This window comes from Moschus berezovskii, chromosome 28 (assembly GCF_049115385.1).
Source record: "Moschus berezovskii isolate FMDL1 chromosome 28, NW_MosBer_1.0, whole genome shotgun sequence".
Classification (NCBI taxonomy): domain Eukaryota; kingdom Metazoa; phylum Chordata; class Mammalia; order Artiodactyla; family Moschidae; genus Moschus; species Moschus berezovskii.
In genome coordinates this window covers 30,203,109-30,228,782 of record NC_142487.1, presented here as the reverse complement: position 1 = coordinate 30,228,782, position 25,674 = coordinate 30,203,109, and the positions used below count along the sequence as shown (strand labels likewise).

The 25,674-nt window shown below is 45.4% G+C and overlaps 1 protein-coding gene across 2 annotated transcripts; it reads right to left on the bottom strand.

Moving 5' to 3' along the window:
• Positions 1-237: 237 nt before the first annotated feature.
• Positions 238-20,619, bottom strand: SERPINB12 (serpin family B member 12). 2 transcript variants are annotated; one of them, XR_008684726.2, is made up of 9 exons: positions 20,514-20,619; positions 13,205-13,390; positions 9,722-9,856; positions 8,857-8,997; positions 6,991-7,108; positions 6,026-6,168; positions 4,734-4,901; positions 1,553-3,265; positions 238-546 (listed from the first exon to the last, which is right to left on the bottom strand). XR_008684726.2 is itself a non-coding variant. In XM_055417503.2 (8 exons), the coding sequence occupies exons 2-8, from the start codon at positions 13,370-13,372 to the stop codon at positions 2,861-2,863; spliced, it is 1,278 nt and encodes a 425-aa protein (XP_055273478.1). In that variant the 5' UTR covers positions 13,373-13,390; positions 20,514-20,619; the 3' UTR covers positions 905-2,860. The 2 variants fall into 2 exon arrangements, 1 of the variants encoding a protein (XP_055273478.1); XM_055417503.2 differs by lacking the exon at positions 238-546 and having other exon boundaries at positions 905-3,265.
• Positions 20,620-25,674: the final 5,055 nt, after the last annotated feature.

Here is a 25,674-nt window from a genome sequence, read left to right as displayed (position 1 = left end):
TGGTTCTGTGGCTCTGTCTCCTCTCTGGAGAGGAGAGGCCTGACTCTCCGACACGCAAAGCAGAGAGGCACCGTACGAACCCAAGGACATCTCCACCGGGGCTGTTTCTGTTTTTGTTCCCCCGGAAGGACTTCACTTGGAATGACGCCTGTCCTCGCCTTCCTCCGAATCAAACTCGGGGAGTTTCATCCAGTCTTTCAGTGGTTTCAGAAAGAAAACAGATTTAACTTTTTATTTTGTATTGGGGTATAGCAGATTAACAATGTTGTGATGGTTTCAGGTGAAAAGCAAAGGGACCCAGCCATACAAATAGGAGTATCCCTTCTCGCCCAGACTCCCCTCCCATCCAGGCTGCCACGTGACACTGAGCAGAGCTCCCTGTGCTCTGCAATAGGCCCTTGTCGCTGATCCATTTCAAACACAGCAGTGTGTACACGTCCATCCCACACAGACACCGGCTGGGAGACAGCAACAGGTAGAAGTAGCGAGACGGGTGCCTTGGTTTAGGCGGGCCACTATCTCGTGTTTTTGAGCTCGGGACGGCAGCTGTGGGAGAAAAGGAGGCAGGCTGACACACAGTCACCTCACCAGGTCCCCTCTCGACCAGGCCTTTCCACCCAGCCACATCACCCTGCAGTCAGCAGAGGTGTCTCCCTCATTCTGATGACCCACTGGCCATCGTTCTTAGATTTTAGAATTACTGTGAGATTTCATCTTCTTTTATTTGTCTTTATATGTACTTAGGGTGGAAAGCTGGGAAGAGAATTATTACTGGCACAAGATGTATTATTCCTAAACAACTGAGAATTGTTAGCTTTATAGGGTATGTATTACTGCATTTTTGGATGAAGAGCTTAAAAGTATTTATGTCACTAAAAAAAGTCAGTTGGTAACACATCATACGTATTTTATGACAAAAATGCTTTATTCACTAGGAAACATTTTGATCAATGAAAGGTCAGTAAAGATGGCATTTACTGACTTCAGACAGATTTAAGAATCACACTCTTTATTGTAAATAGATTCATTTTCCCCTCGTGATTAAAATTCTGAAAAACCCCAATGCAAATGAGAAAATATGCATAGCAAGGAAAAGAGTAAGAACAAAAGCAACACCAGACAATGCCAGACCCATAATACAGGTCATGGTCAGTGTCTAGCTGTACTGTCAGGTTAATATGGAATCAGCCCTAGAAACCTGACCCTCAAAAAAGAACCACAGGAGAGACTATTTTCGATTGTCTGAGATAAATTTGACACATGGGACATGTATTCTAGGTAAAGGACTTGGTAGAACAGCCTCATGTTACCAATGAGAAATTTTTTTATGCTATAAGCAAGTTTGAGCCATGGGACACCTGTATAAAGAACACACCACTTGTCTCCTCCAGCACAGAGAGAACTAGGGGGCGGACCAGCATAAGAGCAGGTGAAGTTAACACACCTCCTCCTGTAAAAACTGCTACAGCCACACTTCACCAACACAGGGGCAGCTGGGAGGAGGGAGTCACAGGGCAGGGAAACCGGACCACAATCAAGGCCGGAAATTCACCTTTACGGGAGAGTGTGTCAGTGGTCATTCCAGAGCACGCAGTGGAGGCAGAGATCAAACTCAGATCGACACCTCCGAGAACAAAGGTCCTGGGTCCTGGGGTCTTGAACGCTCTGGTGTCTGGCTTTCAGTTGATGGGAAAGGGCTTCCACGAGCATCGTGCCCAGGCCCTGGCGGGCTCTTAGGAGGCCTCTGGGAGGACAGATGGGTCCACGCGGCAGAGGATGGAGAGAGGGGGTGGGAGGGGCCACAGTGAGGGCAGCACCTCCCTCCCTCCCCCAGCCTGCTGAGTGTTTAGGAGCAGCTATGTGATGCCCAGTGCAGTGCAGCTCAGTCGCTCAGTCATGTCCGACTCTTTGCGACTCCATGGCTGTAGCCACCAGCCTCCTCTGTCCATGGGACTTTCCAGGCTAGAATACTGGAGTGGGTTGCCATTTCCTTCTCCAGGAGATCTTCCCAACCCAGGGATCCAACCCAGGTCTCCTGCGTTGGCAGGCGGGTTCTTCACCTTCTAAGCCACCAGGGAAGCCCTTAGGAGCAACTACAGAGAGTTCTCTGAGGACAGGTGTGAGGAGGAGCCAGAGGAAGTGCCTCACGGGGACGGTTCCATCAGGAAACCTGAGACTGCATCTGTCTTTAATTCACTGGCTGTTCTCCTGAGTCCCTGTCAGATTCAGAAGACAAACACCATCCTGCCCTCTGCAAAATGCGCGCTGCTGGGGGAGTCTTACTCCCTTGAGCCGTCACCAAGCCCACCCCCACAGGACACCCTCCAGGCAGCAGGAGATAGACGAGGAAGAGGAGCACCTCCGCCGCCCCAGGGCACCAGGATTGCAGCAGCGGCAGGAACACGGCTGAGTGTCCAAAACAGATCCCACGGAAACCTTTTCTCTTGCCACCCGTGGAAACATGTTTTCTGAGTCTGCCAGTTCCTAGGAGTGGACTAATGACTTGAACTTTCAGGATTCCTTTCTAAGGAGGTCTGTAACTTAGAATCTATATCGTCCTCAATTATGTTGACCTTCAGGTCACAGCAGGTAAAGTTATATGCTTGAAAGCTTAGGGTGGTGAAAGTTTGGGGAGGGAGCAAGGACCTCTTAGGACTAAAGGACCTAGATGAGAACCTGCTGCAGAGTGAGAGAAAGGTCAGGAGAAGTGCGGACCAACGGCCGGAAGTGGGGAGCGTGGAGTCGTGACAGAATTAAGTCAGCTCTGGATGTTAGCGAAAACGCAAATGCCCTTGTGATACAAGGGGTGAATCGTATCATCGCTTTCTCCCAGCTCCAAGCACCAGACCGTGTTCTCCTTTCAAGGAGAGCAGACCCTGCCATAGAAGAGAATGGTTTGGGTTTTGTTGTGTCTGATGAAAAAGAGAAAAGGGCGGTTAGCATTAAATGTCTCCCAGGATGGTGAGGACTTTTCCATGCCGACAGCCCCACTGGCTGCGACTGCCTGGGTTCCATTTTCATCCACCTCCACAAAGGTTTTATGGACAACTTTTGACAGGTACAAACTGGGACTTGGAGAGATTCCAGTAAGGTCAGCCTTTGTTTCATCAAAGATATCCGTGATGCCCATGTCTTGTAGAATAGGGTTGAGATCGTAGCTGTCTTCCAGAGTGAACCGAGGGAAGGAGACAGCTACTCTTTTTTCTGACATATTTCCTGAACTGCTCCAGGCCACGAGTTTTTCGTAGGTGATATTCTTTTCAAGCTACAAGAGGAAGAAAATCATGTTGAAGGTCAGATGATGAGCTTGCAAAGGATGCCCTACACACTTCAGAGGGGGACCTGAGTCTATTTCCACCGCTGGTAACAATCCTCAAGGTCTTTGCCTCAAAATCCTCTGATTTCATTTAAAAGTCCTCCAAGAAAATATCTTTCCTCTTTAAAAGATACCAGAAAATTTGAATTCCTCTGTTCTTTGGTGTCTGACAGGTTAGTGTTCAATGCCCAGCAAAGCTCATTTGATTACGTCAGGTGAGCTTGACCAGTCCTTAATATTCTGAAGTTCAGCCTCCTCTTTTATAAAGCAGAGATGCTACCACTGGAGTTTTGCAAGGATTAAGCAAAATAATGTGTGTAAAGTACTTCCCACAGCTCTGCTGTGCTCAGTCGCTCGGTCATATCAGGCTCTCTGTGGCCCCAGGGACTGTAGCCCACAAGGATCCTCTGTTCACAGAATTTCCCAGGTGAGAAAAGTGGAGTGGAGGGTCACTTCCTTCTCCAGGGGATCTTCCCGACCCAGGATGGAACCCGCGTCTCCTGTGTCTCCTGCATGGCAGGCAGGTTCTTTACCACTGAGCGCCCTGGGAAGCCCTCACATAGTGCCGGCACATGATAAACTTGGAATAAGAGTTATGATTCTCATTGTCACACCTGTTCTCCCATATCCCTGTATTTCTGTCTCACTTTCTCTCTTCCCCACCCCCACCCCACCAAGCTGGACCTTTATTAATTCCTACTTCACAAGTAATCTGCTTCAACATCAGCATCTCCACTTCTGTCAAAGCACAAGGACCGAGAAAGAGGATTAAGCTAAAGGGTCTCTTACTGAGCTACAGCAAAATAGTGTGAGAAGAGGCGAGACGCCAGGATATTCAGGAAAAAGGAAAAGTTATTTCATTTTTGCAGTTCTCAAGTTCCTCGGCTTCCAGATCCCTTGGTCTGGAAAAATAATTGCAGAGAACCATGAGATGAGCAAAACAAGTCCTATTTAATATTTTTTGCTTTTTTTTCCTTTAGTTCTCAACAAATGACAAATAAATATCTCATGAATTCAGACTCATATGTATTCTCTGATTCTCTGATAGCCCAGATACCATCCTTCCTCAAGATGATATGATGAAATATGGTCTGTATGTGTGTGTGTGTGTGTGTGTGTTAGTCGTTCAGTCGTGTCCGATTCCTTGCAACCCCACGGACTGTAGCCTGCCAGGCTTCTCTGTCCAAGTGATTCTCCAGGCAAGAGTACTGGAGTGGGTTGCCCTTCCCTTCTCCAGGGGATCTTCTTGACCTAGAAACTGAACCTGGGTCTCCTGCACTGCAGGCGGATTCTCTGCCATCTGAGCCACAGGGCAGCCCCGAAATATGCTGTCGTCAGTGTTGTTCGGTCTCAGTTGTGTCCGGCTCTTTGCGAGCCCGTGGACTGCAGCTGCAGAGATGTGCAAATGAAGACTCACCTCTTCCAGGGCCTTCAGGTTGTCCGCGGAGCCGGACGGCAGCAGCACAACCATGTCGAGCTTCCCCTTTGTGTACGGAAGCTCCAAGATCTGCGCCTTCAGCTCGTCCACGAAGCCGATTCTGAACAGCCCATTCTGGTTCATCATCTTCACGTTCTTCTTTTCACTCTGAGGCGGACAAGGTAGAAAGTCACAGCACGGCCACAAGAAGCTCACAAACCCACACAGTCCCCAACTTCCCTGAAAACGTGGTCCGTCCAGAGAAGGGGCTTCCCTGAAAGTTCAGAGCCACAGGGATCCAGTCTAACGAAGCCTTCTGCCCACTGACCAGGGGGCCCTTACTTTGCCAACACCCCATCTTTCCATGGTTTTGGTAGGTTCTTCAGCTCCTAAGACCCCTTGTTGGTAGGATGTCCATCCAGATGTCTACCCACAGCCTCGCCAGCTGAAACCAGCCCTGCCAGCTCCCTCGCCCTTACCTCCTCCACCCCAGGCTCTGGCCTCCCGGGATGCTCTATCCCTACTGGTCTGGAAATGCTAAGCTTCTGGGTACTAAATAACTCCTGCCGCATGGGCTTCTGCCAGAGGAAAGGGCGCCGTAAGCTTCATGATAGCCTCACAGTACGCGGCAGGTCACCAACCGACAGAGGAGCACACACCGCGCTGCAGAGAACAGCATGGCTGCTCCCATTCTGCAGCTCAATGGCTTAGAGCCCATCTTTTTCAAGCACCATTTATTATTTTGGAAGCAGTACTTGTGCAGAAAGTTAGAAAATGCAGAAAAATAAACAAATGTAAACATCATCTCTCTCTCATAGCGTTACCTATGCTGAGAGATAAACGTATGTTCCCTCCTGGGTTACTCATATATAGTTATAAGTCATATATAATATACAAAATACAACATATATAATATTGATAATATATATTTGCTCTTTTGAAATAAGGAACACAGGTTTTTGAGGCAAATACTCACACATGTGAATCGTAACGCATGAATTTGACTGAGTAACCTTTGCATTTTTTCCCCCTGGACTCCTAAGTAGGACTAATAATAACAGCTATTTCCATGTTATTTTGGGGAAGAAATGAAATAATGAAGGAAAAATGCTCAGTGCAGCACCTGGCACAAAAATGCTTTGTAGTCTTTAGGCACTGGTTTTTATTAATAACCAAATGCTCTTGTAAACGTAAGTCATAACCCAGAGACCTAAGTTTAGATGCGAGTATACATACTGCCCATCATTCAGTGGAAACTGTGATTGAATATCTAGAAAACTGTGCTCTGGTACCTCACTTAGAGAGAAAACAGCGTCAACCGTGTTTTCACAGTCAAAATATTTCTCCCATTTGGCCTTGAAGTAGACAGCGTTCACCAGAACCAGCACGGTCTTATTGTTGATACTGTCCTTGCTGAAGAGTTCCTTGATTTTACCTTAAAAGAAGTTTCCAGAGAACACCCTAAATATCAATTGTAGCAAAAGTATTCAAGTAGACAGATTTTTAAAATGCAGTTTAGTATTCCCAAGACTAAAGTCTGTCTCATCCAGGAAGTAATCCAAGAAAGTTGGTGGTGGTTTAGTGGTTAAGTCATGTCCAACTCTTGTGACCCCATGGCGTATAGCCCGCCAGGCTCCTCTGTCCATGATTTCCCAAGCGAACACACTGGAGCAGAAAGCCAGTTCTTTCTCTAGGAATCTTCCTGACCCAGGGTTCGAACCCAGGTCTCTTGCAATGCAGGTGGCTTCTTTAACCAACCGAGCCACCAGGGAAGCCTAATCCAAGAAAACTAAACCCCCAAAAAAGGCAGACAGGGCAGTTCCAGATTAAAAATATTCTTCCACTTTTGTTGAACTCAAATTTTTACTACTCATCACCATCATTCCTTCACTCAGCAAATATCTGTAAATCTAGGTAAAAGCTGGCAAGAATCAGGATCTTATTTCTATTTCCCTCTGAATACAGATTTTATTCACCACCTTTCTACTGAACCTTAAAGAAACATGGACCGAGTTGGCATCCTGCCGGTACTGTACTTGGCTGAAAGGCATCTCACCTTTATGATGGAGCAAAGGACCAGAAATAAGTACCCACAGCTCTAAGCATCTTAACTATTTGACACCTGCACAACAAGCTTCGACCCAATCCACACACGTGAGCATCTGGTCTCAACAGACCAGTGATCTGCAAAGCTGGGCTGATGTTTTTCTTTTAAATGGAAAAGAACACCACCTCCAATGTGTGGGGTCTTTCTTACCTTGGGATTGAGATTCAACCCAGAAGTTAATCTCTTGCCTGGATTTTTCAGTGTCTTTCCGAAAATCAACACTTTCGACCGTCGTGTGGTAAAATTGAGTCACACCATCTAAGTATTCCTGATAAATTGGGATAAGTGGAAATAGTGACATAAAATGATACAATTATGCTAATAGTTTAGGAGTGAAGCAGTCGTGAGAAGCCTAATGAGAAAGAAGTGCCTAGTCATTCATACTGGGTGCATGGGGTTTCTATCCATCCCCAGTCTTAATTACACAGAGACAGTTCATTGCCTATAGTGCTAATTGAGGGTATAGAAGGCTTAGGGAGCTGCTGCTGCTGCTGCTACTAAGTCACTTCAGTCGTGTCCGACTCTGTGCGACCCCATAGACGGAAGCCAACCAGGCTCCCCCGTCCCTGGGATTCTCCAGGCAAGAACGCTGGAGTGGGTTGCCATTTCCTTCTCCAATGTGTGAAAGTGAAAAGTGAAAATGAAGTTGCTCAGTCGTGTCTAACTCTTCACGACCCCATGGACTGCAGCCTACCAGGCTCCTCCATCCATGGGATTTTCCAGGCAAGAGTACTGGAGTGGCTTGCCATGGGAGCAGTCCACAGTTAAAAGGACACTAGCTTTCCTATCAGATTTGGACATTCCATTTGTGGAGACTCACAGCTCAGCTGGTAAAGAATCTGCCTGCAGTGCAGGAGACCCCAGTTCGATTCCTGAGTTGGGAAGGTTTCCTGGAGGAGGTCATGCCAACCCAGTCCAGCATTCTTGCCTGGAGAATCCCCGTGGACAGAGAAGGCTGGCGGGCTACAGTCCGTGGGGTCACGAAGAGTCGGACACAACTGAGCGACTAAGCACAACACAGCACAGGACGAACAGCAAGTAACTTTAGAGCCTTCGCTGTGAAATGCTTCAAGTTTTTAAGAATGAGAACCCTGCTTAATCGAACGGTACAGAGTTTCTATTCACAGTGATGGAAACGTTTTGGAAATAGGGTAATCATTACACAACACCGTGAATACAACTAATGCCACCAAATTGCATACTCAGAAATGGTTAAAATGGCAATTTTTATGCTATAGATATTTTACCACAATTTTAAAGCATTGTGTAATGTAATATACCGAAATCACTGCTGTGAGCATTTTTAATAAGTGAGTTGTATGTTATATGAATTTATATTTCAATAAAGCTAGTTTAAAAAAAAACATATAAAATCTCATTTCCGTTGTAAGAGAACACACTAATTTTGGCCCAAGTACAGGACCCCGCCCCTTAAACACGCCCCTAAACGGAGTGGCGCCCGAGCGTGGGTCACCCCGCCCAGCTCACGGCGGCTCGCTCTCCCCCTCTAGCGGCGAGGCGGGAAACTGCAGCCCGGGGCGGCAGCGGCTTTCTCTGGTCCCAAAGCCTTTATTGGCTCCAGTCAGTCTCCTTCGGCGACACCGCACCGCGTCTCAAATGAGTACAATTTCATGGGCAGGCGGCCTGATCGTGGCATAAAAGGCGGTTTTAGAGAAGCGCCTTGAGCGGGGCGGGAGGGACCAGCTGGGACAGCAGCTACCAGTGCCTCTACCGGGCACCGAGAACGGCAAGGACCGCCCGGCACAGGAGAGGGCATCCTTTCCAAACGCACACGAGCCCCACGGCCTGCAGGGGCTCCCACCCATGGGGGCAAGTGGGGAACTGGGGGAGCGCGGCAGCGGTGTGGGAGAGAAAGAAATAGTCCGGGACACCCCCCCAGCACCTCCTCCCGCCGGAGGTTTGTGCTCTGGACAGCAGGCGAGAAATCCAGCTCCTTGACGCGTTTGAAGTAGTAAGGCAAAGGGTGGCTTTAATCAGCAGTCACGCCTAACTCACCGGGCAGATTGGGAATTCTCGCTCCCCATAAAGCCTGTTGGCAATACTCAGGGTGTAATCGACTTTGATCCTGGCTAATTTGGAGAGAAGCTGCCCGAAATAGCAGCTGAGCAGTCCACTCTCATCCTTTGAAGCCTCGGTCTAACAAAAGAAGAAATAAAACGTGATCTTAAGTAAAACGCGATAAAGCCTCATAAAGCAAGCTGTCATTTCACTTTGTTACCAAGTAGGGGAGCAAGCGGGGAAGAAGCGAGGGACGGAGGGTGGACGTGGTCCCTGTCCTGGTCCCCACGTTGGATCAAGATCAGGCGGGAAATATATAAATGGGGACTCCACAATGCACACTGCATTTTGGATGAGTGTGACTTGTTTGTCTCTGTTTTCAAAGAGTCAAGAAAGAATCCTAAACTTCCTAACGTAAGAGGATATATAAACTGGAGAATATCTTTACTGTTCCTGGTATAAGACAACCCATAAAAGCCTCCAGTGTCAGTACAGATTCCAGCAGGAAACAGAACAGCAAAAGCGGAGAGAGAGTCGTGGGGAGCTACTGCCCTCACCCCATCCTCCTCAGCCTTGCTCCATCCTGGGGAGCCGTGGCCTGTAAACCTAGGTGAGTCCTGGGACTATGATCTGAGCTTCTTTATCATAAGCAGAAGATTCTAGATCCTACTGTTTACAGCCAAGGACACATAAGATGCGTAATCAGAAGGGAATTGGGTCATTTGGGATTACTGCTGTGGCTGTGGCTGTGGCTGCAGAGGTCTGCCAAGATCTCACAGAGGAGAAACGACTGTGGTCTCACATAGGACAGCCCGGAGGGGTGTAGTACTTTGGACGGAGAGGCAGAGTTCATGTGGCCCACCTGCAGCGTCAGGGACCCCGTCACTTCCTTCTGCCCTTCCAGGTTGCTGTCGGCAGGCACTTCTTGCTCTGCTTTTTTCAGACAGGGATCCGGCTCGTTCTCTTTATTCTGGGAAAATTCGTTGAAGTGCAGTACCTGCACGAGAGTGGAGATGGGGTCTTTCAGACTGCACAAACAGCAGGAGGTCTGAACAGCTTCAGAAAGATTTTTATAACGTGGCAGTGATAAGGATTACAGAGTTAAACAAAATAATCATCAACGGTTTAAAGAAAGGTGGCAGCTGGGGAAGGAGAGGGTGGGACAAACTAAGAGCGCAGCATGGAGGCGCGTATATCCCCACATGTAAACTAGGCGGCCAGCGAGGATGGGGTCGGACGCAGAGAGCTCAAACTGGGGATCTGTGACAGCCGAGAGGGATGGGGAGGAGGTGAGAGGGAGGTTCAAGGGGGAGGGAACAGTGTTTACCTGCGGCTGATTCGTGCTGATGTTTGGCGGAAACCAGCACAATACTGTAAAGCAGTTATCCTCCAATTAAAAATAAATTTAAAAAAAAAGAAAGGTACGTGTTTCTTTTGACTCAGGCTGTGAAGCGGAAGGATGGGAAGTAAACAGAATGCTATGCCCCTGCATTTAAGAAAGAATGTAGCCAAGCTGAAAGATTATCAGCATCCACAAATCACACTTGGCTATGAGATGGCCTGAATTGACTAGAAGTGTAAAATACACATCAGATTGTGAAGACTTAGTATGAAAAAAAAGAATATAAAATATTTTATTTAAATGTTTTAACTGATTGCATGTTGATATGATAATATTTTCAAGGTATTGGGTTAAATAATATATATTATTAAAATTAGTCCCATCTATTTTTATATTTAAATGGCAACCCACTCCAGCGTTCTTGCCTGGAGAGTCCCAGGGACGGGGGAGCCTGGTGGGCTTCTGTCTATGGGGTCGCACAGAGTTGGACACGACTGAAGTGACTTAGCAGCAGCAGCAGCATGGCTACTAAAAAGTTTTTAATTATATATGTGGCTTAGATTATATTTGTGTTAGACTGCACTGACCTAGTAGAGCAGAAGATAAGTTATCTAGAGCTTTGCAGAAAGATGGGAGACAAAGGGGCATCTGGCATCATCAGGGTAGGTCTGCTGTGACACCCAAGAGCCTGGAGAAGGAGCATCTGAAACCCCGCCTGGAGGGTGCCGACTGCACTCTGGCCGAGTGTGGCTAATGGAATAAGGGGTGTGTGTGTGTGTGTGTGTGTGCGCACGTGCGTGTGCAGGCATGCTAAGTGGTGTCCGACTCTTTGTGATCCCATGGATTGTAGCCCGCCAGGCCTCTCTGCCCATGGCATTTTACAGGCAAGAACACTGGAGTGGGTTGCCATTCCCTTCTCCAGGGGATCTTCTGGAGAAGATTGAGCCTGCATTCCCTGCATTGGCAGACAGATTCTTTACCACTGCGCCACCTGGATGGAGTAATACACCAAATCAAAGCACTTGAATTCAGTTCAGTTCAGTTCAGTTCAGTCGCTCAGTCGTGTCCGACTCTCCACGACCCCATGAATCACAGCACGCCATGCCTCCCTGTCCATCACCAACTCCCGGAGTTCACTCAAACTCATGTCCACAGAGTCGGTGATGCCATCCAGCCATCTCATTCTCTGTCGTCCCCTTCTCCTCCCGCCCCCAACCTTTCCCAGCATCTGAGTCTTTTCCAGTGAGTCAATCCATCACATGAGGTGGCCAAAGTATTGCAGTTTCAGAATGACCCTAAACACCTGCTGCTTCAGTCCAATAATTCACTCTTCCATCTTAGGGACACAGCTCTGCTCATACTTAACCTCTGCACTCCGGACTAGATCACGGAATTATAAGGCCGGCCTCAGGAGCCTGTGGTCTACTGGGGGGCATTCATTCGTTCTACACATTTGTATTGAGTTGCTGCTCTAGGATAGAGTCCTGCCCTCTGGGAGGTTACATTCTAGTGAGAGAGGGATGAAATAGTAATTAATTACTCTAGGCGGTATGTCAGAAGATGGAAAATGCATGTGGGAGAAAGCAGCTGGGACAAGAGGGAATCTCACAGTGTTGGGGACCAGTATGCAGCCTTAAGGGGTTTCCCTGGTGGCTCAGATGGTAAAGAATCTGCCTGCAGTGTGGGAGACCCAGGTTCAATCCCTGCGTCAGAAAGATCCTCTGGAGAAGGGAACAGCTACCCACTGCAGTATTCTCTTGCCTGCAGAGTCCCATGGACAGAGGAGACTGGAGGGCTATAGTCCATGGGGTCGCAAAGAGTTGGACAGGACTGAACAACTAATACACACTCACACACACACACACACCCATACACACACACAAACACATGCAGCCTTAGACTGAGAAATCAAAGTCAATCTGTTTGAGAAGGTAAATTCTGATCACAGTCCTGAAGCACAGATTAAGTGCTAGATCAGTCACCTAGGGGAATGGGATGGAGCAAAGGCCCTCCAGCAGGGGTGGGTGTGGATTTCCCAAGGAAGGGGTGGTGGGGTCGGTGTGGCCAGAGAGAGGGGAGGGGAGGGAGAGAGAGTCACCAGGTTACCCAGAACCCAGACCCCCAAACTCTCACAGGCCATTGGAAGAACTCAGGCTTCTGTCAGGGAAATGGAAGTCCAGATTTTGAGCCAACAGGAAACAGGATCTGACTTTGGTTTTAAAGAATCTTTCTGGCACCAGGGTTGAGAACACTGACAGTGGAAGCAAGGCCGCTTGTGAGGAATCTGTATCCAGGCGTCAGGGAGGTGGTGGGGAGTGCCAACATCTTAGATATATTTAAAAAGAAAAGCCAGCAGTCCTTTCTGACAAACTTGATGTGAAGTGAGAGAGGAAGTCAGCAAGGCCACCAGAATCTTTCGCCACTGGATGCGTAACTGGTGCTTAATACATTTTTATTTAATGGAATGAGTGAGCGAGAAAACACACGAGCGCATTAAAAAATGCTGGCAATATCGGTATCAACAATGAACACAGAGAAAAAGACATGTAGACAGACAAGGGCTTCCCTGGTGGCTCAGTCGGCAAAGATCTGCCTGCAACGCAGGAGACGTCAAAGATGCAGGTTCGATCCCTGGGTCGGGAAGATCCCCTGGAGAAGGGAATGCAACCCACTCCAGGATTCTTGCCTGGGAAATCCCTGGCGGGCTCCAGGCAATGAGGTTTCAAAGAATCAGACACGACTGAAGCGGCTGAGCACACATGCAGACAGACAGACAGGAGACGGTGAGAGCAGCTGTCAGGCAGGTGAGATGGAGCAGGCGTCCTCAGGGAGCCGGAGGCGCCCCTGAGCCTGGAAGTACTATTGGACTAAAGAGAAAGCAGGGCGTGCCCCGTAAATGAATCTCGGGCAGATGCAGTTCCCAGCAAGCCCAGGGCGCAGGAACAGTCAGGCTTGCCCAGGGAATGGGCCGACTCTGCACCCAGAAGGGAGCGCGGTCCGCACCTGGTCGATCTGGCGTGCGCTGCCGCTCCTGGCCCCCAGGCGGACCATGCCGAGCGCGGCCGAGAGGCTCAGCGGGCAGAAGAAGATGTTCTGCCGACAACCATCCGTGCTGATCTTTTGGAACAGATCAAAGCAAAACTTGGTATTTGCTGCAATGAGAGAGTCCATTGTGAATCTGATGACACTCTAAAGCAAACAAGAAAACAAAAGACAGAAACGATCATCAGGGCACAGTAGGTAAACAGCTGTCGTTTTAAACACCCAAGATACAACCATACACCATTAGTCACTGTGTCATTAAAAACTGGAAAACTAAGGTCATTATTCTCATGGTATATACATAGAGATGTGGCTATTGATATTGATTCAGATAGAGATCTATATTCATTAAGTGGTATGATCAGTTTACTGGGCCTGCCATAACAAATTGCTACAAACCGGGTGACTCAAATAACAAAAAAATGGATTTTCCCACGGTTCTGGAGGACAGAAGTCCAAAACCAGGGAGTTTTTCGGAGACTCTCAGGGAAGATCCGTCCCATGCCTCTCTCCCAGCCCCCCTGGGAGACCCAGCAGTCTTTGGCTTGCAGAGACATCACTCGAACCTTGGCCCCCTCTTCACATTGCGTTCTTCCCCGCGTCTTCCATGTGTGTCACCTACAGACACTGGCCATTGGTTTAAGGCTCACCCTAATCCAGCACGAACTCACCTTAGCTTGTTTACATCTGCAAAGACCCTACTTCGTAGAAGGTCTCATTCACAGGTACTGGGGGTTAGAGTTTAAACATATCTTTACGGAAGCACAGTTCTACTACTTTGTTGTAGAACTGCCTTTAATCAGGTAATAAATAAATAAAGTCAAAGGCTACCGTCTCCCCAAGGTCACTCCACCGCCTTCTGCTAAGTGTGTCCCCAGTTCCCTCCCCTCTGTGTTCTGCGACGTTGGAAACGTCCAGCCGGCCTTGTCCACTGGAACATTCTCACCTCCTCTGACTCATTCCACGTGCAGCCTTCAAGACATGGGGCTCTGAAGTCAGACATTGGCATTGTCCAAGATAACAAGCCTTGAAAGATCGCGGAGGTTTAGAATTCATTCGTGGTTCTAAACCTTGCCCACCAAAAGTCTATTCCAGAAGAATCAGGAGACTCTAACGAAGCCTTCGGCTTGGACCCAGCCCTCTCAGATGAGATGTCCTTTCTTCTATCTCATTGCCTGTGACTATTGAGGTGTTCCAAGATGGAAACGTAAGCCTGCTTACTTGTGTTTTGCCACTAGACTTGAGGCCCACAGTAAGTGTTAGGAAATAGTTACTGCATCTTTAGCATCTTCCCAGTTTAGACCTTTTTAAAAATTTTTTTGCATTTTTATTTCGTTGACCACACCATGTGGCATTCTGAAGCTCCCCAATTAGAGATCGAACCCGAGCCCCTGCCCTGGAAGTGCTGAATCTCAACCGTTGGGCCGCCAGGCAAGTCCCAAGTATGGGCCTTTTTAGTCTATAAACCCTAGTTCAAAAACATAGCATTAGGCAACTTTTTTAAACTGTGCCAGATCTGTGTTTTATATATATTAGCTTTAATCCTACTCTGCAAGTTAGATACTATCACTCCCTTTTTAGAGATGATGAAACCGAGGAATTAAATCCCATTTGTGGACTTCTCTGGCGGTCCAGTGGTTACCAATTCTGTTGCCAGTGCCGGGGACATGGGTTCAATCCCTGGTCTGGGAAGATCCCCCATGCCTGGAGAAACTGGGCCCGAGAGACACAATGACTGTGTCTCTGCTCCTCGAGTCTGAGCCCCACACAGGAGAAGCCGCTATCAGAGCACCCTGGGCGTTGCAGCCAAGAGCCGCCGCCACTCACCGCGACCAGAGACAGCCCGCATGCAGCAACGAAGACCCAGCACAGCCAAAAATAATCGATTTTTTTAAGACTTCCATGGATTTATCCAAATTAAGTGCTCTTTCTGCTGTATTTACTATTTCTGTAAGTTGCCCCTCAATGTCGGCTCTGAGGACCACACACTTGCCTGCTGCATACGGGTACTTTCTCCTCTTGCTTTAGCTTTTGGCCCATTTTTAATGTCACAATTTTTTTCTGCCAAATTCGTCCATAACTGTATTTCTCATTTTGTGCTATTAATACTGGGTTCCGGGAAGGTACTTTCCAAGAAGCATATGTTCCCGGTGCGTCTGGAAATTCAGTAATGCCTCATACCTCAGAAAGCTAAACTTAGTGTGTTGAAAAATATCTTCACCTCCAACACATTCTGACTATAAGCACAGCTCATGTAGTGACAAGTCAACTAAGAAAGTAGAGAAATCAAATAAATTTTAAAATATCTGAGTTGAGGGGATTTCACAGGCTTTTGTTAAATCATAAAATTTTGGATAAAAAGTAAACTTATGTTTTTAAAGACTTGGCTCTACAACCAATGTTGATATTTGATCAAAATCTTTGGAATGGGAACTTCTCTGGAGGTCCAGTGGTTAAGACTCTGCTCTCAAAATGCAGAGGGCGTGGATTCGATCCCTGATCAGGGAACTAAGATCACAAATGCCACATGGCCTGGCCAAAATAAAAGTTTGGTATCAAGGGAAGGGAAGGCCATGGACATTCTGGCTATTTATTCCCTGCTATTAAAAGAAGATTTGAGACAGACAATATTGAAGAGAAAAATGGATTTGGATTAAAAGACTGAATGATTCCCAACCCAGCCCTTGGCTCCCAGCTGTTTGCACAGCGTCACCTTGCTCCCTGGTGTGGATGTGGCCCAGAGTGAAAGGGTGTTGCTTTCTGGCATGACAATGCACAGACCTCAACAATTAGCGTCTTACCTGCTTTAAAAAGAGCAGGGTTGTTCATGCCGGCCACTCCCTTCCTCCCCGGATTAAAAAAAACAAGGCCGGCAGAGGTGAGGGAACTTGCCCACAGTGACACACTGGCTGAGAAAGACGAGGCGGAGCCCTCCCCTTGCCTGTGCCTGTCCGCTGAATGTACTGCTTTGGGCCCTCGTTTCTCATTCTGGAATTATCTTTACTCTGTGAGCTGCAGAGCAGCCCCCACCCCGCCCCACCACCAAACTCTCCCTGCCGTTTGTGCATAAAGAACAAGGAATCTGGATTTCCCTGGTGGCCCAGTGGCTAAGAACCTGCCTTGCAATGCTGTGAACTAAGATCCCCCGTGCCACGGAGCAACTGAGCCCTTGTGCAAGTACGGAGCCCACAGGCCACAACTAGGGAGTCCGTGTCTTCAGTGAAAGATCTCACGTGACACCATGAAGACACAATGCAGGAAATAAATAAATATTAGAGAAGAAAAGAACAGGGAATCTGCACTCAACTCTGTGAACTTTGCATGAGTTCCCTAACATGGCTCCAACTACTATCTTGTTCTTTCTTTCCCTGAGCATTAACCCAGTTAGCTGTGATAGGAATAAAAGCTGTGACAAACCTAGAAAGCATATTAAAAAGCAGAGACAAACAAAGGACCATCTAGTCAAAGCTCTGGTTTTTGCAGTAGTCATGTACAGATGTGAGAGTTGGACCATAAAGAAGGCTTAGTGCCAAAGACTTGATGTTTTCAAACTGTACTGAAAAAGACTCGTGAGAGTCCCTTGGACTGTTAGGAGATCAAAAGAGTCAATCCTAAAGGAAATCAGTCCTGAATATTCATTGGAAGGACTGATGCTGAAGCTGAAGCTCTAGTACTTTGGCCACCTGATGTGAAGAACTGACTCACTGGAAAAGACCCTGATGCTGGGAAAGACTGATGGCTGGAGAAGGGGACGACAGAGGATGAGATGGTTGGATGGCCTCACCAATTCGATGGATATGAGCTTGAGCAAACTCGGGGAGTTGGTGATGGTCAGGGTAGCCTGGTGTGCTGCAGTCCATGGTGTTGCAAAGAGTCGGACATGACTGAGTGAACGGAACTACAAAATATTGATTATATTTCCCCGTTGGGTCCTTGTTGGTTGTCTTTTTTATATGTAGTAGTGTATATACATATATAACTTTTTAAGTTATATATAATTTTAAAATATGCTGCAAATATATTACTAAACATGGAAATTAATTTTTAGGCATTGCTAGTTTGTGTTTAACACAAGCGCTGATTAAATTCAAACTTCAAGAGTGACTTATCACAGTGAAATTTGGCTCCAGATACAAATAGGATGTGTTCCCCAAACATTAGCAGGAAGTGCTTTATATCTAATCTAGAAAAGATCCACCACACAAGAAGCTTCTGTTTGGCTAAGTCTAAATTTAAAGACTGGTTGCTGAGGTAAGCTGCCACTTAATAAACTACAACTTGAAAAACTTGTACATAATTTACCTCAGTCATCATTATCTTTAGACCTGAAACAACTTTTTAAGAGAGAAAGGTCCCTCAAAAATCTATTCAGCTCAAGAAATTAGTACTATCTTCACCCATGATGACTTTGTAATAATAGCCACCACTTCAGCTGAGCCTTCAACATGACCAGCATTTCATAAACATTGTCTCTAGTTCTCAAAACATCTCATAAGTCTAGAAAGTATCTTCATTGTACATCCAGCCATTAAGTGATGCAGCTGGTGTTCAAACCAGTCGATTCAGCCCAAATTCAAAGCCTCCCTCTTTCCTCCTGCATCACGCTGCTGCGAGCGCAGATAACACTCCTGCTCCAGAGCAAAACTGAATACTCTGTAATGACCTATATGGGGAGAATCTAAAAAAGAGCAGATAATGTATATGTGGGGCTCCTCTGGTGGCTCTAGTGGTAAAGGACCCACCTGCCAATGCAGGAGATGCAGGAGACCTGGGCTCGGTCCCTGGGTCAGGAAGATGCTCTGGAGGCGGGCATGGCACCCCACTCCAGTATTCTTGCCTGGAGAATCCCATGGACAGGGGAGCCTGGTGGGTCACAGTCCATCGGGTCGCAAAGAGTCGAACATGATTTAGTGACTAACACCACCAACACGGCTGGCAGGAGGTGTTATTGGGGCTTAAATATGAAACTATGTAGGTCAGTCTGGATTTGAGATAAAAGGGTTTGCAGTCTTGCAATTCCAATCTACATTTATGATGCATTTACACAGATTTCAATGCAATGTGGAAAAGATTTTCCAGCAAATATTCTATCTAGAGGAGAACTCCTGGGTAGATCACAGGAGTCTTGGAAGGACAGACAAACTAATGCCTGAGTTGCCCAAGCGCAGAGAGGTAAGTTCAGAACAGCTCTGACGGGTGCCATGCTGAGCCCAGGTCCCCGCGCAGAGGCATCAATAAAACATACCTGCTGGAGGCATCTTCCTGCTGAAGGGTGTGTGGCGGGTCAGTTGGTGTGGCCACTTTTTAAAAATAGTTTGTTCACTGGAATTTAGCTGGTTTTCAATGCTGTGCTTGTTTCAGGTGTACATATACATATACACATGCTTGCTTGCTAAGTCACTTCAGTCGAGTCCGACTCTGTGACTCCATGGACTGTAGCCCATCAGGCTCCTCTGTCCCTGGGATTCTCCAGGCAAGAATACTGGAGTGGGTTGCCATGACCTCTTCCATGGGATCTTCCTGACCCAGGGATCCAATCCATGTCTCCTGCATTTGCAGCCAGACTCTTAACTGCTGAGCCACCAGGGAAGCCAGCCATCACTGGTGCTACTGAGCAAGTTTAATTCAGGGGAAAAAACGATATCACTTTGATATCAATAACAAAGTATCATATTTTTCCCTATAATACTTCCCAGGTAAGTGACTTGTTATTTAACCTCTAATGAAGTAGAACTTTGATTCTCAAATTCAAATTTGTTGTACAATGGCAGCATATCAGTAATGAGGTACTGCCATCTGCACAATAAATTTGGGGGGATTGTTTTTTATTTTTGTTTAATTTTTATTGAAATATAGGTGATTTTAAATGTTCTGTTTCAGAAGTTCAGCAAATTGATTCAGTTACATATATACATATATCTATTTATTCAGGGGCATCCCTGGTGGCTCAGATGGTAAAGAATCTGCCTGCAATGCAGCAGACCCTTAGATTCTTTTTTTATTATAGGTTATTACAAGATATTGAGTATGGTTCCTAGGGCCAAACAAGTTCAATAAATTTGAATTTTGCTCTCACAATACTGACAAATCAATTGCCTTTATTTTTCCATGTGCTTTTTAACCTTGCAACCATATGTATATATGAAACATATTTATATCTGTTCACATGAAGCACACACATTTGTATATTTGTTTCCCTTATCACTCTGTCTGTTTTTTATATTTCTATCTTTGCTTCCACGGCTTCCCAGGTGGCTCAGTGGTAAAGAATCCACCTGCAGTGCAATTCTTTACCACTGAGTAAAGATCCCTGGGTTCCATCCCTGGGTCCCATCCCTGGGTCAAGGAGATCCCCTGGAGAAGGAAATGGCAACCCACTCCAGTATTCTTGCCTGAAGAATCCCATGGACAGAGGAGCCTGGTGGCCTCCAGCCATAGGGTCACAAAGGGTCAGACACGACTCAGCAACTGACCACACACTGAGCACACATCTTTGCTTCCAAAGCATGATTCTCTCGAGGGTAGGTTCCATGTTTTTTATTCATCTTTGTATCCCATTGTAAAGAATGATGGCATATATGAGCACCTGATAAATTTTTATAGATTTATTTGCTATCATTTACTTCTTTTCCATTGCAAGCAATTCTAATGCTTGAAATATTAGATGATAATTATTTCTTATTAACTGATACATTCTGCAGGCAGCTGTAATCAATAGATATTATACAATAGAATCAACTTTTGATTAATCTCCTACTATATTAGAAATTATTCACTTATTAAAATATGGTTTCCTTTAAAGTGAAAATTTTAAAGCTTAGACTAAACAGATTTTCTAACAACCCAAAACATTAAGTGAAATTATTCTTACCTATATAGAATAGAAAGAAAAAATTGATATCTCCAAATTATTTCATGACTTATAATTTTCATAATTTCCACAAAGCTGTTAAAAACCCAAGAATGAAATTCTAATTTCACATAGGTGATACCATTCTACTGGAATAAATATAAAACCTGGTTATAATTAAGTAAATGATAAACAATTCTTACACAAGAAATACTTGTGAAAGATACAGATATTGCCACATTTACAAAACATTCAAACCATCGTAAAACAAATTGCTCTGTTTTAAATGATATTCGATTTAATAAAAATAAAATTGCACAGCATTTGATTTCAATCAAGTCAGCTTTGGGTTTGGATCGTTTAATGTAAATTCCAGTGCAATGTTCATCACTGAAAATAGCAGGTAATGCTAGCATTTACCTTCTTGCCTTCAGAGTTGCTCCTAACAGCTGGCCGGGTAAGTTTCAATCCACACCCTGTCAGGAGTGGAAATATATGAACTCTGCCCCTCCCACACTGGCATTCTTCCAAGTGCCATTTCAGCATCTGGGGTACAATTGTCATTGATTAATGACAAAAAAAAAAAGAAACAAAAGAAAAAGGAATGTGTGTCCCACATTTTAAAACAAATTCTCATGCTCTGTGCCTTCAACTAAGTTAAATATTTAGCTTACAATCTGTATATTTTCTCTAATCTTTCTAATTGGGTCTCTTTATAGAGACCTCATACTAAGAGCTGACCTATACCTTCCAACGCGAACCCTTATGCTGGATAAGGATGCAAGAACCAGTTTACTTCACACCCGTGTCTCGGATATTCTCCTATGCTTGAATTTCTATAGTATATTCAAAACTTTTTTTTTTTACTATTACAAATGACTTTCAAAATATGCTTCAAGCTGTTTTCAAAGTTTGGGGGTCTTCCCTGCAGCATCCTTGGGGTGGGGGTTGAGGACAGCTATTTAATTTATCTGCCAGAATAGCTGAATAACAACGGGAAGATGGAACCATCAAGAGCTACCAACGGAGACGGGCTGGGGCAGAGCAGGTGACGGGAGGAACGTTCTAGAAACGAGCTCACTGGCCAGGAAACAAAGGACTGATCCGTTTTGGACCAGTTTCTCCAGAAAGCCTGCGCGGCTCCCCTTCTGCGCTCGGTGACCTGCTCACCTGTTTTGTTTTTATTGCCTCAAGTGACCAGAGGCCCCAGTTGCTCCCACTTTCTTCCTTTTCTGTCTGTCTTTCCTCTTACCCGTCTTTCTTTTTTCTTCCTTATTGGGCCCCCGATAAAGCTTTCATCAGACAAATATATTCCACAACTGAAAAAACAATAGCTTTAAAACTGACATCAATAATTTCTGCTGTCGTTCTAGTCCTGGCATTCCACGACCCTGATTTGTGTATGACCATGAACAAGGCAGTTCCTGAATAGGGTACAAAGGCCGTAGCTATTAACGGAAGAGGAAAAGTAAAAAGCTTTGCGGTCAACACGGGTTAGGGACAAAACGAGGACTCCTCTGTGGCGTGGTTCCTTTTTTGACAGCTTGGTCTTTCTTTTCTAACTTCTTATCAGACAACAGCATTATGCGAGCTCCAACCCAACAGATACAATTATTGTATTAGATACAGGGAAATTTAAAAGAAACTTTTTAAAGTGAGAGTATTGCCTTCAAGGAGAATATAAGCTGTTGTATATGCTCTATATGTTTGTAAACTTACATGGAGAATATAAGCTACTTAAGCTGGTGTATAAATTAAACAAGTGAAAACCACGTTAGAAGGTAAAATATCAACCAGTGGGAATCAGTAGCTCAGCATCAAAAGGGTCTCTCAACTCTGTGGTAAACATAAAAAACAAAAGTGCTGTTAATTTCCTTTTTCAGTTTAACCCTTTGTAATAAGGACTGCTGACAGTTTACTTAAACGGTGAGACAGAGGGAGGTAAAAATTTCAGTAAGTCCATACAGTGAATGAGATGAATTTACCCAGGTAACTTTCAGCACTTTAAGAATACTTTATAATACGAGGTGACGCGTATGTTAATTAGCTCCATAGTACGACTGAAGTGACTTAGCAGCAGCAGCAGCAGTGATTATTTCACAACGTATGCAGATATCAAAACATTTGCATACCTTAAATACACACAATTTTTGCTTGTCAGTTATACCTCGGGGAGAAAAAGAACACGTTTTACACCCAAATATAGCTGGGTAAGTGAATCACAGGTCAGATCCACCCGCCCCGCCTCGGCTGTCCTTGCTTACTCACGTATGCTGTGAATTGCCTTCACTTTTTCATCGGAAAATGCTTATGGACTGTTTTTTCTCTAAATGTTGCCATAGACTTCTCAAACCATCATTTTTCAGTTGAGTTTGGTCATTGGTTTTGATTTACAAGGGGTTGGAAAATTTTAACCTGTGAATCAACTACTATTTCATGCCAGTTGATAGTAACTACTTCCTGAGATTGCTGTCCAGCATCGCCATGCAAAGACGTGTACTACTGACATTTACAACAGGTTGATTTATTTGCCCAGCTCCCTGGATCTCTGCCCAGCTCCAGTTTGGGTGCCTGGGCAGATCCAATGCATGTTTGAATATCTTTCATCTAGAATTGCATCTGTTCATTCTTTCAAATAATCCAACAAAGATCTGGCTACAGATGACTGTGTCTTGCAACCCTAAAAAAGTTGGGGTAGTGTGATTGCTCTATGGGCTTTTCAAGTAGCTCAGATGATAAAAAATCTGCCTGAATTGTGGGAGATTTGGGTTCAAACCCTAAGTCGGGAAGATCCCCTGGAGATTTGTAATGATGAATCCCTCCACTGAGTGTAAGCAGATATGAAGGTACTGTGGTAAGTCACTAAAGAGGGCAAGAGAATTCGTTGAGCATCTCTACCATGTGTCAAGCACCATTTGGAACTTTCCGTACGTAATTTCATGTGAGTGACTGGAGAAGGTCAGACTCTAATACCAATGACTTATGGTGTCAGAGAATTAGGCTAGAGTTTGAAGGAATTTTGAAGGTCAGTGCTATGTTCAAGGCAAGATAAAGAAGTTTTTCTATGGCAACAGCTGTAAAAAACAGGGCTTCATCAAGTGTAGAGTAAGATAACTTCACCTACATATGTAAGGATGCATCATGAGTTATGTGTGAGCCAATCAGCTAATGCTTTAGTAACTAGTCTATTTCTGCCTGGAATATTACGTCTGGTACAGGGCTTCCCAGGTGGCGTTAGTGGTAAAGAACCTGCCTGCCAATGCAGGAGACACAAGAGATGTGTTTTATGTCCCTGGGTCAGGAAGATCCCCTGAAGAAGGAAATGGCAAGCCACCCAGTATTCTTGCCTGGGAAATCCCTTGAACAGAGGAGCGTGGAGGGCTACAGTCCATAGAGTGGCAAAGAATCGGACACAAGTGACAGCGCTTGCTCATCCTTACTTTAAATGACAACGTATTATAATTTTTAAAGTCTATGAAAATCTTACATCCTTAGATACATAACCTCTCCTTACATAGAAAAAATGTAATAAAAATATGCATCTTGGTTTGAACTTAACCTCAGACAAAACTCTAAGCTCCTTGAGTACTGCAATAAAATAATGATCCAGACATTTATTTGATGAATAACTGTGTTCTGAGTGCCCACGACATGGCAGACACTGGGTGTACAATGTCAAGAGTGTCAGAGTTCCTGCACCCATGACCCCTAATAAGCAATAAGAGCTTATTATCCAGACTGTATGACCTGTGTCTACATGTAATAAACATTCAAGGAGGGCCTTCCAGGTCCATTATCTAATTGAGTCCTCCCAATACGTCAGGGAGGGAGATATTATTATCCCAAGGTGATAAATGAGAAAACTAGGATTCAGGCCAGTTAAGGTGTTCATAGTCATGAGGCTGGAAAATAGCAGGATGGTATTAGCACCCGCCTGCCTCTCCGACCCCAAAATTAAGATCTGAAACACATACAGCTTCAATACCAAGACAATGAGCCCCAAAAGGTACCTCCACCATCAACAGCTTGTCCCATCCCAGCACATACCTGGAAGTCAGTGAGGACTGTCTCCAGCTAACGTCTGTGCTCTGAGGAGGTCAGTTCAAGACCAGACAGAGGAAGAAGCAGCCACGTCTTACAGCCAGTGGAAACGGCCAAGGATAGGTGCTGAACAAGTAATTCTATGTGTTTTAAATAATGACCATGAATCAGAATAATTAACCTATAAGACGGGGGGGGGGGGAGGGAGACCTACATCTGTGGTCATTAGAGCAATGAGTTTTAAATTAAAGTAATTATCTCTAATTCTGTGTTATCACTCCTTCAGAAAAGAATATTCCACTACCACAGCCTCTCTTTACACAGTCTCCCACAGCCTGTCATTCCTGGAAAACACAGGTTACCGAGGAAGCCTTTACAAAGTGCTGCTAGAAAGTCTGGACTTTCTCTCTCTCTTTTTATTGAACTATAGCTGGTTTGTAATATTATGTTAATTTCTACTGTACAGCACAGTGATATATAGCCTAAAAGCTTGTTCGGCTTTTTCCAGTACATGTTATGGAAAAACGCAAGTGAACTTTTTCCAACCATATACATATGTTCTTTTTGATATTCTTTTCCGTTACAGTTTATCACAGAATATTGGATATGGTTCCTTTTGCCAGACAGTGAGACCTCGCTGCTTATCCATTCTCTGTGTAATAGTTCACATCTGCCAATCCCAGACTCTCAATCCATCCCTGCCCCACCTCGCCCCTCGGCAACCAGGAGTCTGTTCTCAACGTCTGTAAGTCTGTTTCTGTTTCATTGATAAGATCATGTGTTTCTTGTTTTAGACTTCACGTATAAGTGATATCATATGATGTTTGTCTTTTTCTGACTTACTGAACCTGGTGTGATCATCTCTAGGTCTGTCCCTATCACTGCAGATGGCGTTATTTCGTTCTTTAAGCGGCTGAGTAGTATTCCACTGTGTACATGTACCTCATCTCTTTACTGGACTTTCTTTCTCTGTTCCTTACTCTCCCCGAACACCTTACAGAGCCCTTGAAGCACTGTGAAACTGCACGAGTTCACAATTTGTAAATGCGATATGCAAAATCCACAGGGAATGGTTTTCATAGCTTGTCCCAGCCCACTCCCAGCAAGCAGACTGAGAGGTTTCAAAACCCTGTGGTTTCAAGTACTAGTAAGCGTGAAGCAAAGCAAAGTATAGCTGAGAGAGAAGTCTGGCATTGCAAATACCGTCTCCATGCTTCTATGACCTGCCCAGCCGTGACCGCCGTGTCTAGGAAAGTCGCCGAACATCCTCACCAGTGCTGTCTTCCTGCAGCATCTCAGACAGAACCTAACTAGTGAACCAAGTCTCTCCCCTCTTCCTTTATCTCCCTGGTTTCTTCTCTCTCATTCTTTTTAATGAGGTTTTTCAGAAAGGTTTTTTAAAACATTTTTTTATTTATTGGGCTGCACTGGGTCTTGGTTGCAGCATGCGGGAACTTCTATCTTCACTGCAGCATGCAAAGCCTTAGTTACAGCATGAGAGATCTAGTTCCCTGACCAGGGGCCGAGCCCGGGCCCCTTG